Source organism: Octodon degus, unplaced genomic scaffold (genome assembly GCF_000260255.1).
Source record: "Octodon degus isolate 3935 unplaced genomic scaffold, OctDeg1.0 scaffold00012, whole genome shotgun sequence".
Taxonomy (NCBI): domain Eukaryota; kingdom Metazoa; phylum Chordata; class Mammalia; order Rodentia; family Octodontidae; genus Octodon; species Octodon degus.
In genome coordinates this window covers 7221651-7237450 of record NW_004524588.1, presented here as the reverse complement: position 1 = coordinate 7237450, position 15800 = coordinate 7221651, and the positions used below count along the sequence as shown (strand labels likewise).

The 15800-nt window shown below is 37.7% G+C and overlaps 1 protein-coding gene across 1 annotated transcript in view; it reads left to right on the top strand.

Moving 5' to 3' along the window:
* Positions 1-15800, top strand: part of Slc15a5 (solute carrier family 15 member 5) — a 101422-nt gene that overhangs the window by 27374 nt on the left and 58248 nt on the right. Inside the window, exon 4 of the mRNA XM_004626099.1 lies at positions 10213-10430. Within this exon, the coding sequence (XP_004626156.1) occupies positions 10213-10430 (218 nt within the window). The remainder of the gene's footprint in view (positions 1-10212; positions 10431-15800) is intronic.

The window sequence follows — 15800 nt, the reverse complement described above, 5'->3', positions numbered from 1 at the left end:
ATATATATCCATAAGCATCTACCATTTCTTTAGGGTAAAAGATTCTTTAAATGTACATTACATCATTGTTAGCTATAGTCACCCTATTGTGCAGTACACATCAGGAGAATTCGTCCCCAAGCATAGCTAAGTATTGTCTGCTCAGTTCTCCTCCTCCCTTTTGCCCCTCCACTCGCTCCAGCCTTCTGTCCCCATTCATCTATTCTCAACGTCTATGAGATCAGTGTTAGGCTCCACACAAGTGCAGTCATGCAGTGGATCCCCACTTTCCCTAATCCATTTGTTGAAGAGTCTGTCCGTTACCCATTGTGTTGCTTTGACACACTATTGAAAATCATGTGGCCATATATGCATAGGAGTGTTTCTGGGCTTTTTATTCTGTTCCATGAACCTGTCTATCTCTATAGCAAAAGCACACATTTTCTATAACTGTGGCTTTGTTGGATGTTTTAAAATAACAGAATATATAGTATCAAACTATTCTTTTTTAATATTGCTTCTACCATTAAAAGTCCCTCAAAATTTTAGATGAATTACAGTATTTTTAAAAATGTGTGCAAAATATGTTAGTAGTATTTTGATAGGAATGGTAGTATATCTATAAATCACTTTGGGTAGTATGAACATTTTAATGATGTGAAATATTCCAACTCATGAACATGAAGTGTCTTCCCATTTATCTGTATCTCCAATTTGTTTTACAAATTTTTGCATTTTCAAGTTTATAAGCTTTTCTTATGTTTGGTTAAGTTCACTTATAAGTACTCAGGGTTGTTAAATGATAGTAAATAGCATTTTAAAACTCTTTTGCTGATTAATATTGCAATTTGTAAAAATGAACTTGTTTTTGGCTGTTGATTTTGTATCTTGAAACTGTTGAAATCATCTCTTCTGACAGTGTGTGCGTGTAGCCATTAGAATTCAGTACAAATAAGATTATGGCATTGGTGAAAAAAGGTGATTTTATTTCCTCTTCCTTTTTTTTTTTTTTTTTTTTAATGTATTTAGTATGGGATCTACAGGGTCTACAGGGCCTCACTACACAGAACTGACTCATAGTGATCCTCCTATTTTCAGCCTCCCAAGTGCTGGGATTACAAGCGTGCACCACCACACCCAGTCTCAGTTGCCGTTTTGGGGCGCCAAGGGGGTGGGGCCAGGACTGCATGCCGGGGATAGAACTCAGGACCTCCGTGCTTTAGTCCGCCGGACTATCTGGCTGGCCCTACTTCTTATTTCTTGATTCTATAGCCTTTTTTTTTTTTAGAACTCTGAGTTTCATGTTCAGTAATAGATGCTAACAGGACATCTTTGTCTTGTTCCTCATCCTATAGGAAAAATCTTTTTTTCTATTATAATTTTGAAGAGAAAAAAAGATAAACATAAAAGTGAAAACGCTTTTCAAAACAGGTTGGAAAAGCCTTCACTCTTCATGGAGAATATTAGCTATGGACTTTCCATGCATGATTTTTATTATGTTTTTAGTGTCCTTCTAGTCCTACTTTGTTTGGTGATTTTTGTCATGGAAAGGTGTTGCTTTTTTTTTTTTTTTTCTTCTTCTGCATCCACAGAGATGATCACGTGCTTTTGTCCTTCATTTGTTAATGTGATGCATTACATTTTTATCTTTTGAAAAATAAATTTTTGTAAGAAAATATCAATATTTTTACAGTGTTTGTCCAAACCCAGAGTTTTTACAAGGAAGGAAATTATGAAGATCAGAGGTACATTGCTTAATTTTTCTATGTCGAGCCATCTTTGCATTCTAGATGTAAGTTCCATTTGTTTGTCCCTTAGAATCTTTTTAATGTGACACTTAATTTGATTTTCTCTTATTTTATACAGTAATTTGGCATTGATCTGAGATTTTTTATTGTACTGGAGTGTTGGGGCAGTACGGACCTCATACAATGTTTTGAAGTATTATTTCTCTTTAGATTCTTGGAAGAATTTAAGAAAGATTGAGGCTAATTTTTTCTTAAGTGATACAATTCTCCAGTGAAGCGATCTAGACTTGACGTTTTGTTTGGAGCATTTTTATTATTGCTTCAATCTTTTCACTAGTTTGAGGGTTTTTTTTTTTTCACATTTCTTAATTTTTCACAATTGATTGCCCGTAGATGATACTTTTGTAAGAAAATGTCTGTTTCTTCTAGTTTATTCAATTTGCTGGCAGATACATTAATTGTTCATAGTGGTCTCTTTTAAGCCTCTTTATTTATGTGAGATTAATTGCAGTATCTCTTTTTATTTCTAATTTTAGCTATTTGAATACTTTATTCTTAGCATAGGAAAAGGTGTCGCAGTTTTGCTGACTTTCTGACAAAGCTAAAATTTAGTCTCATTGTGTTCTCTATTATTTTTCATGCTCTGTTTTGCGTATCTCTGTCTTACTTTTACTTACTTCCCAGTTCTGACTTTGGTTTCAATTTGCTTTTTTTCTCCAGTTTCTTGACTGCAAAGTTTAAAGTTTTGGTTTGTGACTTTTCTTCTGTCATGTAAACATTAATTGCTCTAAATTCCCATTAGTTCTTCATGCTTTTGCTGCATCTCCTAACTTTTCTTATATTGTATTTGTATTCATTCGTCTCTAGATATTTTCTAAATTCCCTTACGAGTTCCTCTTTAACTCATTGAAGGATATGTTTCCTTGTGGTCTCTTTCATGACAATTTTTAGATTTTTATATTTGGGGTCTGTTACCACTTAGTCTCTCTCTCTCTCTCTCTCTCTCTCTCTCTCTCTCTCTCTCTCTCTGTATTTAGGACAGGGTCTACAGGGTCTCACTGCATAGATCAGACTCATAATTATCCTCCTGTTTATAGCCTCCCAAGTGCTGAGATTACAGATGTGTGTGACCACGCCCAGTCTCCATGCCATCTGAGTGCACCCTGGGGGCCAGGCCAGCACGGCAGGCCAGGGACTTGAACTCCTGGCCCCTGTGTCTGCCTAAACAGGCACTTTAATCCCACTGAGTTATTTGGCCAGCCCTAACACTTAGTCTCTGATAAAAATTGCAAATGTTAGTCATCCTTCACGGTACATCTTTTGAATTTGTAATTCTTCCATATACAAGTTTTAAAGAATTCTTTGTGTTGCCTCTTGCTGGAACTTATGTTTTTAGTAAAATTCACCAATCTTACCTCTTTATTTCTTCCAGACTTTGAGTCATAATAGAAAAGTTTTACTCACTTTCAGTTCATAAAAGAATTCATTGATATCTTTAGTATTGATATTATTTATCCCCCACCTATGTTTAAACCTCTAACACATTAGATATTATAACAAAATTTCATAATAAAACCAATCAGATCTTTTTTACACATTACTATTAAATTATTCCAAACTCACTTAATTTTTTTTTTTAAAAAAAGCATGTTTTCACATTAACTTGAAAAGCAATCCTCGTTGCATGCTCTCACTTGCATTTATAGAATTCATATCATCTTCTTGGTCCATCTTTTACTTGAAACAGGAAAAGTGCTAATTCTGTGTATTTTGTTAACCTGAATACAGAAACGAGACCTCATTCTAAAATGAGAATTAATTCAACTGACTTACTTAGGACCTTACAGAAAGTAGCTAGATTCATAATTCAACACTCATTCTTTTCCTTGGGCTTGAACTCATTTTATTGTACTACAAACTGAGAGTGTGAAGTTCAGAAAATATTCTCCCCAGAATCCCCTGCCACTGTTTCTCAGAACTCTGTGGACTATGAGCCACCACTAGTGGTGTATGTCTTCCTGGGAACTTAAGGGTAGGGGTGAATATGCAAAAGGTCTCCAAGTACAAGAGAAAGAAAGAAGGAAGATGGGGGAAAGATAGCTATTTGCTTTTGGATGAAAATTTATTTTTGCATTTTACTGTGCATCTATTAAATAATTTTGGATTTCTATAATTACACATACACATATACATACACACATGTACATATCCATTAACTTTAGATTCAAACCATCTAAAGAACTATCCCACATTCATTCATTTGGTGGCTTCCATATCTTTTTTTTCTGAGATACAGTTTCACTATGTAGCTCAGGCTGGGCTCCAACGCCTAGCAATTCTCTTGCCTCAGCCTCCCAAGTGCTGGGATTACAGGCATGTGCCATCACTACCATGCCTAGCTTCCACATTTTCTTAAAACTATATCCATACAAATAAACAAATTAAATTCTTCTCCATACAGACCTACATAATCTACCCTGCTTACAGCCCATCAAAATCTATATATTACATAACTTTACCATGAAATAAGGCAAGCTTTCTCTGGGCATTAACAAGAAATGTATTTATTAGCTACAAATACAGTTAGCATAAAAAATGTCCATTAGTGGCTTACTTTACACCAGGTTCTACAATACAGTGAATGCTTGGGGTTGTTTTTGTTTGTTTTACACTGTTTCCAAATTATTAGCTCACTGAACTCTGGTGAAGTTAAAGTCTGTCTTCCCTCCAGCAAAGCATATAACCCTTATTTTGGCTTCTTCTCTTCTGATGACTAAATTGGAAATTCTTCAAAGCTATAATTCAAAGCCATAGGTGACCTTAAAGAAATGATTTTTTATATGCTACCTTTTATTTTAAGGTAACTTTTCAAATGTGGACCATGCATTCCATTATGTTTAGCTGTCAAGCACAGCCTTCATTTGCATTTCTTCACACTGCTATAATTTTGAGAACTGGCAGGTGACCAAAGGAGAAAAAATACGCATCTACGATCTAGAGTGCAAGGTAGGCTTTTTTATTATAATTAAGTAGCATAGATATTCATGATCAGATCCAGGTCAGAGGAGCAGAACATCACAGACAAGGACTTAAATGTACAAAGAGGAGAAAAATTGCTTCCTTGAAGGTTTTTTTAATAGTAATAGGTACAATCTTTAAGGGCTTTTTTTAAAAAAAAAATAAAACGTTTAGAATAGCTCATCTGTTTTATTTTAAGATGTGCACGCCTGATGTGTTTGTCGTGCGCACTTTAACCAGGGCTTGAAGTCTCTCTTGAATCTTTTTTCTGGCTTCCCATTTCTGTCCCTGACGCGCAAAAGCAATTTGAGAATTATAACGACGGTGGATGTTTACTAAACCTGAGTCTACAGGGCACCAAAATTATTTGTGTAACTGTCATGAGTTTACTATTAAGTCTAAAGGATTAATCCAAAGAGAAGATGTGATGTGTAGGTGAAAGTTATTTCGCCAGAACACCCGCCCTATCGCACAGAGGTAACTAGCATTACGCAGGATGACTGCCACTCTGCCTGCAAACAGGTGACTGTACTGTTTCCATTTTTATTAGTGCACATTTGCAGTACAAAGTAACTAGGTTTAGCATGGGGGCTTCGAGCACGTACTTAATACATCTTAATTTTTGTCCCCCTCTTCCCCTCCCTCCCTGATCCTATCAGCTCTTCTTCCTCTCTCCGTTTACAAAAACTCTAATTCCATTTTTTCTTCAAAATTTTAAAATCCCTTTCCCATTCCTTCCCTCATCCTGCCTCCATTTCTTGTACCTCTTCCCATTTGAAAAGGATTTTCCTACTTCTTAATAGTTCTTTTTTTTTTTTTTTTTTTTTTTTGGTCCTTATTTATAGTTTGGGTTTCTGATAGTAGGAAACAGTATGATATTTAAACTTCTGTGTCTGCCAGGAATGATGGCACATGCCTGTAATCCAAGCACTTCGGAGGCCAAAGCAAGAGGATCACTGTGAATTCAAGGCCCACCTGGGCTATGTAGTGAGTTCATGACCAGCCTGATCATCATAGAAAGACTCTGTCTCAACATTAAAAAAAAAAAAAAACTTGTGAGTCTGATTTATGTCACTTAGAGTCATGGTGTCTGGGTACATCCATTTACCTAAAAGTGCCTCTACTTGCATCCTCTAGAGCTTATTAGCTTGCTCTGGTCCTAGCAGATCAATTTAAGTTTATTATTTCACTGCTTTCCTCCTCCCTTACAACCACGGTAGCACACTATCTATCTCTTCTCAGTCTCTTCATTAGCTTTTCTCTTCTGATCATTTCTTGACTGATATCTAAACCAAACGTTCCATCTCTCTCGTCTTTGACCACCTGCTCCCTTTAACCATCTACATAAATACTGTTTCATATTGGCAGCTCTTGTCACCTTGGGAGGCATACACTCTACATTTCGTTTGACATTTCAACTTAATTATGTAACAATTTCTGAAGCTCAACCTAACCAAAACTCAACTCCTTGTTTATTACTGCAAATTGGCTCTATGGGTGTTTTCTCTTTCTCAGTATATCACTGCCACCCAGTTGTGCAAGAGGAGAAAATGTAGTCATCTTTAAATATTCTCATTTCTTTATTCTCTTCGCATGTCATAAAATTCCATAGATTTTTAAAAAACATTTTGTGCTGGCCAGCTTTCCTGTTGCTAGAACAACAAGCCTGACACTGCAACTTAGAGCAGCAGAGGTTTATTTTGGCTTATGGTTTCACAGGTTTCAGACCAACGTTGACTGACTCAGGGCAGGAACCCCATGGCAGAATGGCATAGCAGAACAAAGCGGCTCCCTTCATATCAGCTAATAAGTAAAGAGCCAGAGAAGAAGGGGCCAGATGCCACATACAGCCCCCAGGGTCACCCCTTGACCTTCTACCTTTTCCACCTAGGCCCCTCCCCCCAGAGGCCCATGAACTTCTACACGGGTTGCCTACTGATGGACTTCGTGCCCTCACAATCCAGTGCTCTCTCTGGGAGTCTCTAACCCATCACACTGATAGTCAACATTAACTGGCACCATATACTGTCAGTATGTCACCACTATTGCTTGCATGTCCTCCAGTTTCCTCACTTGTCCCCCAACGTCCTCTCACTACCATGATTCTATACTAACATTCACCAAATATACCCAATACAACAGCACTATCCCTTTTACAACTTCTTACTGGTTTTTTGTAATACTGCTGAGAAACTTCAAGCTCTCGACTTTGGTCTGAGTGTTCTGTCTCCTGACCTTGTCCTCCTCCCAGCCTTCTCTCTGAGTTACTCCATCACTGACCTTACCTCTTCCTGAGGCTCAATTGCTTATTTCTACTTCCAATAGGTTTGCAGTATGTTTCTTCCAACTCTTCTTACCTGTTTTTAATCATTCAGCCTTCAGTTTAAATATCACCCATCTCATACATCTCTATCACATAAGGCCATTTTGTTTTCATTATAGATATTTTCCTGCTTGTAGTGCCTCTCAACCACAGGAAACATTTGGGAATTTGTGGATTTTGTGCTTTGCTATAATCTCAGAGTCTAGAATAGTCTTTGGTTTATAGTAGATAGTCAATAAATATTGCAAAAGATAAATGAATAAATGAATGAATGATTACATTTTCATTTCTTTTTCATCAATTATGTGTACTTGCTGGACTAGCTGGAGTTTTAGAACCAATCATACTCAATCATTTCCTACATCTTGACCACTTTGTTTTTATAGATTCATACCATTATGCCAGATAAATTTTGTTCCAATAACTTCATTTTCAAAATGTATATTCAACTGATGGCCGTACTACACAAAGGCAGGTCCACAGAGTGATGCTGACCTGTGAATTTTTATTTTTAGTAGTACTAGCATAAATACAGATCCTAAGCAAAAATGATGTAGAGAAATATTTATGTAAAGTCACATTTTATGTCTGCTTAATAGACATTCAAAATATTTAATTTTATTAATATAAAATATATCTTATATTTAACAAAATATTGGTGCTTATATATAATCTTATATGTAAATGTCAGTGCTTATCACTAGTAAAAATATCAGTACTTATAGTTCTATATCTATTTTTTAGGTATTCTATTTTCACTATACTTCACAAACATACTGACCGTGCTACTTGGGAAATTTTAAAAAATTCATTTGAACAGCTTTGAGAAGCACCGATCTAAATTATCCCACTGTAGAACAAAATGATAACACTGACTTATTTAATAAGGTTAACATGGATTAGGAGTAGACCCAAATTATCTTGTAAACAATAGGGATTTTTTAGCTTAGTGGATTAAAGCACCTGTAAGCAGATGCAGGGGCTAGGGATTCAATCCCCAGGCCTACCATGCCAGCCCCACCCCCGGGGGTGCACTGAGACTGCGACTGAGACTGGGCATGGTAGCATGCACCTGTAATCCCAGCTCTTGGGAGGCTGCAAACAGGAGGATCACTACAAGTCCAGTCTATTAGTGAGACCCTGAACACTCTGTAGACCCTTCCCTAAAATACAAAAAAAAAAAAAAGAGGGTAGGGGATTTTTAATACAAAACAAGGGATCGCATGAACAAAACATATTCAACACAAGTTTCTGGCTTTAAAAAAATGGAGGGGTAAAAATTGGAGAAAATGTCTTTAAATATAGTCTTTCTTACTCCAAATATTGTCCTGTAATAATAAAGCCTATTTGAAAGCACAGGGCAGAGTATTTTGTACCGACACTAAAATAGTCTTATCCATACAGTGTTTCACAAGAGTAGGGAATACATTGAGGATCAACAAAGACAAGATTGTAAGAAACTATCAGATAGTTCAGTTTTCTAGTTCAGATCTGATCAAATGTGGCCTCTAAGTTGTTCATACACACATTTCTCCAGTTTTATCTTACTTAAACCTGAAGTTAACTAATTAGGAAAAGCTGGGAAAGCCCAATAATAGAGTTCTTTCTGCAGTGAAAACAGGCAGTCCCTATTACTCCTTTTCTAAAGGACATAAACCTTGGCCAGGCTCAAGTGCTTCTGTCCCCTTGGTTCTATCAGTCCCTGACCTTTATCTACGCCTGGCAATGGTGTCTAAGAAGAGGCAATGGTGACTATGGATATGAGCCTACCTCCTGCCAGCAGTTATCCCAACATACTTCCATGTGACCTAAAGACACTTCACAAAGGCCACCAAAAAGCCACAAGTGTAATCATTCTTGGTCACTACCAATTTGGGCTGGATTTGATTCAGTGACTTAGAGGTGAAAGGCTCCATATTCAATTACCAGGCCCCCAGCTTCCTCAATTAATCAAAGGATGACATAATGAATCTACTATAACACTTCAAAGAAAGACCAGATCAAATCAATAGAATCAGCTTCCTAACCATAAAACAAATATAAATATTCTTTATTTAAATGCAAAGCCAGTGTTCTATGGCATTTAACTGAACTTGTTTAGAATGTGCTTTACCTAGAATTTCATTGTCAAAAAATTGAACCTAGTTAAGATGACAATCAAACTATATTTTGAGTGCCTACCATAGACTTCTTCAGAGAAATTCTTTTTTTTTCTTTCTTTTTTTTTACATTTTTATGCCACTTATCCTTCAGGGTGTGGTGTCTATACAATTTGTGAAGGGTTCTATGATGTCCCAAGGAGTGCCAGGTAAAAGCAGAGCCACCTCGACAGCGCAGCTGGCCTGCTAACTGTGTGGGGGTAGCTTAGCTGTCACAGTACCAAGAACTCCCAATGCAGTCAAACAAAAAGCGGGATCCAAAAGATCATAAAAGAAGCAACAGCGAGTTTACAAATCTCGAGCAGCAAGTGACCAGGAATAGCTAAGGAAATAAAATGTTTCTGGTGTCAAAGTGACAGCCAAACAAACCCAGGGGAAACCACTGGAAAAGTTAAAAGCCAACTAATCCAATCTGAACTTTTACTGATGCTATAAACATTCATAAAGTCATTTAAAGAATCCGATGTGTAACCTTATGTCTGAAACCTAAGGATAAAGTCCAGGGGAACAATACACTCCCCTCATCTTTGTGTCAAAATAAGAAACTGCCTTCTCCCTCCCATGTGAAGATTATTTATACAGTGATTTATATTTTATAAAATAGTTCTGGCTTTTTGTGTAGAGGGTGTAAAGGAAAGTTCAAGTTATCTTATTCATTAATGAGTTTGTTAGAGACTTCTGAGAGGTTGCAAAATCCTTTACTTTGGTGTTTTATTTTGTCACCTTTCTTTCCTTTTCAATATGTTTGCACTGATCTTACGTTTTTCATTTTTTTACATCAGCTGTCAGGCACCACCCTGGGCTGGTCATCAGGATGCCAGAATCCTTGTCAGAAGCTTGTTCCTTTGAATCCAGCCCCCCTGGGCACCAAAACCTACTCAATCACTCTATTGCTCTTCATCCCTGTAGCTGTCATCTGGCTGACACCCAGGAATACTGAAGAGCAGTCCCTACACTAATACATAATATCTCCAATTATTTTCAGGTTGCTCCCTTCTGATAGCATTTGGGGTGTTTGCTCACATGCTGAAAACATGCTGCCTGAGTTGCCATTTGGGCACAGTTGTGACAAGCTGGCTAGACCACACCAAGAAAAAAAATGGTGACCGCTATAGTAAGCCCCATGTGGAAGACACAAAGTTTTTCCTCACCCTTCTCCCCTTCTTCATTTTTCAAGTCCTATACAGAATGTGCATTATGCAGGTAAGGAATGGCATCGGATACTATCCAAAGTAGTGAAATAATCACCTGCTAATTTTATGAGTAGATCTGAACTTTCCCCCCGACACACACTCCCCAAAGGCTTCTTCTTATAGGCTCTGATTTCAAAAACTAAGCAGAGTCAGGCAGAGATCTATCTGAGGAGCCTAAGGAAAAGTGCTGCTTTTGTAGAACTGTAGATGGCTGGCGGTGGGCATCGACAATAGTTGAGAATATGCAGTTATAAGCAGAGAGTGGTATATGAAAACACTAGATCCATCAGCAATTACCAACGCACCTTTTAGCCAAGCATGCTGCTTTCCTCCTTCATTAAATCTTTAAAAAGTGCTACCAACAAGTAGCTAAGCTGCCTGATTTGAGCACCACCTCCACCATCCAGCTAACTACACTAATGAGCAAGTGAGTGTTTCCCACCCATTATGTTAATTCCTCAGGAAATCGAGCTTACACTATGTAGAACTCAAGAGCAAACCACTCAGCTCAAAGTATCGTTTTTAGAGGCATATATGGTTTTTAAATATGTTAATGTAGCTAGATTCCAAAAAGTAAATTATTTATAGGAAAAAAATAGATGTTTATAAAAATCTTTGAACAAACTTGGGACTGCTTTCATTGCTCATTCCCAACTTGGAATTTAGAAAGCTAACAACTGAGCTACATTCGTCAATGGTAAAATCCAAGAGCTGTAAAGCAACTTAAAGATTAACTTATGAACAACTTCATTGGTTAATGAGTAAGCAGGATCATAATAGTGAAGTGATTTATGCGGGAGAAATGCCAGGTCACAGTTAATAGTACTGAAAAGAAAAACAGAACAGATCCTCTAACTCTGAGAACAATGACTGTTCCTGTACACCAGGGTCAGCACACGGCTGTCTCCAGCCCAAATTCAGCCCCTGGATTATTTCTATCTGCAGTCTAAAAAGGACTGTACATTTTTAGGTAGTTGGAAAAAAGTCAAAAGGCTGTTTGGGGGCACACGAAAATTATATGCAATTTAAATTGCAGTGCCCATAAATACAGTTTTGTCTCAACATTACCACATTCATTGATTTGATATATCTTTAACATTCATGCACAGATACAAAAAAATTGAGTAGTTGCCAAAAAACCCATATGTGAACTTAGTTACCACCTGGTCCTTCACTGAAAAGTTTGCTGACCCTTGGTCTAAACAATGCAAGAAAACTAGCCTGCTTCAGGAGATCCATCCTTCTTCCCTGCTCTCTCTCTCTCTCTCTCTCTCTCTCTCTCTCTCTCTCTCTCTCTTTCTTTTTTTTTTTACTGGGGATCAAACTCAGGACCTTGCACTTGCCGGGAAAGTGCTTAAGCCACTGAGCTATATCTCTTAGCCCCTCCCTCATTCTAATAGTAGCAGGTTTAAAACCAGAATGCAGTGGAAATATTTCCCAAGCATTTGCACATTAACATAATGAAAGCAACTTCAAATGGAAAAATTAATGGGTACAAAACTATCACAATCCATATAACTTGCCTCAACACCTTCACTTCAAATTGCGCAAGTTACTAATTCCGTATCTTCCTCATGCAGTAATAAGTGATCATTCTGCCCTCTAAATTTGAACTTCCTCTGTAAATTGCATTGTTTTTAATTTGAATTAGACGCAATAAATCATGTGAAACTATTTTTATGAATCTTACCAAATCTAGTTGTCCAGTATATTGTATGGAGCAAACACTAATATTCATTGACTACTATTATATATCATAGCTCCTCAAAGATGACTTCTTAGTATCCAACTGAATCCCCACAGCCAGTCTACTGATGGTATTATCATAAGTCTGAGGCTCAGTGACATTTGGTAACATATAACTTGTTAGCGTACAGCAGAACAATCATCCTAATTTAGGCTGGAGTCAGAGCTCTTGTTTGGCTACTATGCACAATGTCTTGCCTGCACTGGGTTAAAAATCCCTGACAAATGACATAGGCTCCAAAATTATATTTAGTGCTCTCCTGTTAGAGACTTCAAAGCAAATGTTAGATTATACTTCTCCAGGGAGTCAGAGGAAACGTCCACTAGAACAGGCTGAGGCTAGATTTTGCCTCCAGATAAAATAATCGCCAGTACAAAGGCAATCAAAGTACTAAGAATAAAGCATCATAAAATTCCATATTTTATATTTAGTAGCCATTATTGACCTTCAATTCCAAGGCATACGTTTAAAATATGTTGATATTAAGGTCGATGGGGTTGTCGTTTGCCATTACTGGCCACTCAAAAGTGAAAATGAATCTCTATTGACAGCAATTTATTTCTGAATCCTGAGAGGCTTGGATGAAATAAAAGTATTTAAAATTTTAAAAGGGGGAGATTTCAGAACTTGAGGCAGAAACAGAAATGATTTCAAGCTTTCAAGACACTGGAGCCTTTTTGTAGATTAGGCAATATATTAATATTGCTTCACTAAAGATTAATAGAACATTTGCCACATTATTAAGTTAACCGGTTTCTGTGTCTGTGATTCATGCTGATAATAACTTTATTCCTATTAACAATAATTCTCATTTGAAATCAGTAACAGAAGCTTCCCTGCTGTGCTAGGAGGCTTTCAGTCTTCAAGTTGTTCTGGTGTCAACATTTTTTAAAAAAATACATCACTCATTACTCTCTGTTAGGAAGATATATACTTAATTTTATTGAAAGATCCAGTCCTAGCTCAGGCCCGGTGAGTGTGTGGGAGAGCTTCCAGTTACCCTGCGCCGGCAGGACCTGCCTGTCCCAGCCCAGGTGCAGTGTGGGTGAGACTCTCTTTCACCCCATTGGGACCCCAGCACTCCACAGCACACCCCCACCCCGCCCATCACATGAGAATTTCTGCCACGTTCTAGGAACCCCCAGATCCAGTCCTAGCCCAGGTCTTGTGAGGGTGTGGGAGAGCTGCCTCTCCCCCCTACTCCACATTGTCCCATCCAGACTCAGCTCAGGCCTGGCATACAGGCCTGAGGTGAAACCCTGCAGCTGCAATCCCTGGAGAGAGTGTAGGGGACAGAACCACCCAGCTAGTCCAGGAGCAGAACATCTTGCCAGAGGGGCACAACAGGTTCACCCCAAGGGCAGCAGCAGGAAGGAGCTGAGCACCACAGCCAGACCCAAGCCAGGATCAGCTGGATAAATCCAAACTTTGTAGAAATGCACCTGCACTTCAGTAGGTGCTAAGGTTATAACTGCACCAAAGCTCTACAACAAAGATCAGAAGACAGTGCTACACAAAATGGCAATCTCAGAACCCAAGCCCATCCATACATAACAAGTGCAGAAGACACTAACGCAAAACAAATTGGGAATCACACAGCTGAAATCAATGAATCAACAGCTTCTGAAATAAAGAAACAGCTGCAGAAAGGTATAGAGGAACTTAGTTTGGAAATTAAAAAAGAAATCCCTGAATTAATAACATGTGCAGCACAGAATCAAATGCAGAAACATATGGAGGAAACCCAATGCCCACCCAGAACGAGTGCAGAGTACACTAGCTCAGCTCAAATGAGCTAGTAGATAGTAAATAAGCAACAGCAGAAAGTATCAGAGGAGCTCAGAGCGGAATTCTTTTCTACTAGCTCAGCTCAGATATATGAATTAGTAGTGTCAATAGTAAATAAGCAACAGCAGAAATTTATAGATGAACTAGGAGTAGAATTTTCTGAAATAAGAAAAGAATTCTCAGAACTCATAACATCTGAAGTAAAGAATCAACTACAGAAACATAGGGAGGAAACCCAATCTGAAAAAAACACTGCAGTAAAAGAACTTATAACTGCTTTTAAAGAAGACATTGATAAAAAAAATAGAGGGGATCAGAAAAATGATGGATTCCTTGAAAGAGCAATACAGGAAAGAAATAGATCGCATGAAGCAGAGTCAAACAAATATAGAGGAAATTAATATCTCAATCACAAGCTTGCAAAACCGTTTAAGTGAAAGTGAAGAAGAGTTTCAGATCTTGAAGACGCTGGTGCAGCTAGTGAAAAGGTAAGAAAGGATCTCTTAAAAACAACAAGGATGCAGGAAAAAATAATCCATCACCTGGAAGATGATGCAAAGTGAACAATGTGAAACTAACAGGCATCAACGAAAAAGAAGGAGACAATAGAAATGACTTTTAAAAAATATGGGCAGAAGTAATAGCAGAAAACCTCCCCAAGTATGAGGAAACAATCTCACATTCAGGTAACTGAAGCATGCAGAACGCCAAGTAACCTCAACCCAGTGAAAAACACACCGAGACATATAATAGTCAAGATCCCAGAAACTCAGCACAAGAATAATATACGGAAAACTGCTAGAGAAAAGAAGCAGATCACATGCAAAGGAAAACCCATCAGAATTATGGCCAACTTCTCTTCACAAACCATGCAGGCAAGAAGAGCATGGAGCAGAGTACTTCAAGTCCTCTATGAAAACAAATTCCAGCCCAGACAACTGTACCCTGAAAAACTCTCTTTCAAGATTGATGGAGAAGTGAAATACTTTCATGACAAAGTACAACTGAAGAATATCATGATGACAAAGCCAACCCTACAGAGACTACTGAAAGATGTTCTAGAGAGGGACCTAAATGATCTGAACTCCACGAATGAGATCAGAAGCAACCAACTAAATAGGGCAAGCAATTAAACACAGGAGAAAAAGGAGTAAACGACAACAGGTAAATAACATGTCAATAATATGTCAATACATTTCAATTCTAACCATCAATGTAAATGGACTCAATTCACCAATTAAGAGAAATTGACCGGCACAGTGGATTAGGAAACAAAATTCAACAATATTCTGTATACAAGAAACACATTTAACTCATAAAGATATTCATAGGCTGAGAGTCAAAGGATGGAATACAATATTACATGCCCCATCACCTTAGAAAAAAGCAGGGGTAGCAATCTTATTCTCAGACAAGCTCAACTTCAAACCAAGAATGATTAAGTCAAATAAAGAAGGCCACTACATACTGGTTAGGGGAAAAATTCAAGAGGAAAAGGTAACACTCCTAAATATGTGTGCACCAAACACGGGAGTTCCCAACTATATAAAGCAAATCTTACTGGACATGAAAAATCTAATATTCAATACCACAATCTTAACAGGAGACCTTAACACCCCCTTATCCCCAAAAGATAGGTCAACCAGATAAAAAAACTTAGCAAAGAAATAACAGAACTGAACCAGAGTTTGAAACAAATGGACTTGGTGGACATATACAGAGAGTTCCACCCAAACACAGCTGAATACACATTTTTCTCAGCTGCACATGGCTCATTTTCTGAAACAGACCACATACTGGTCCATAGGTCATGCTTAAGTATATGCAAGAAAACAGAAATTATCC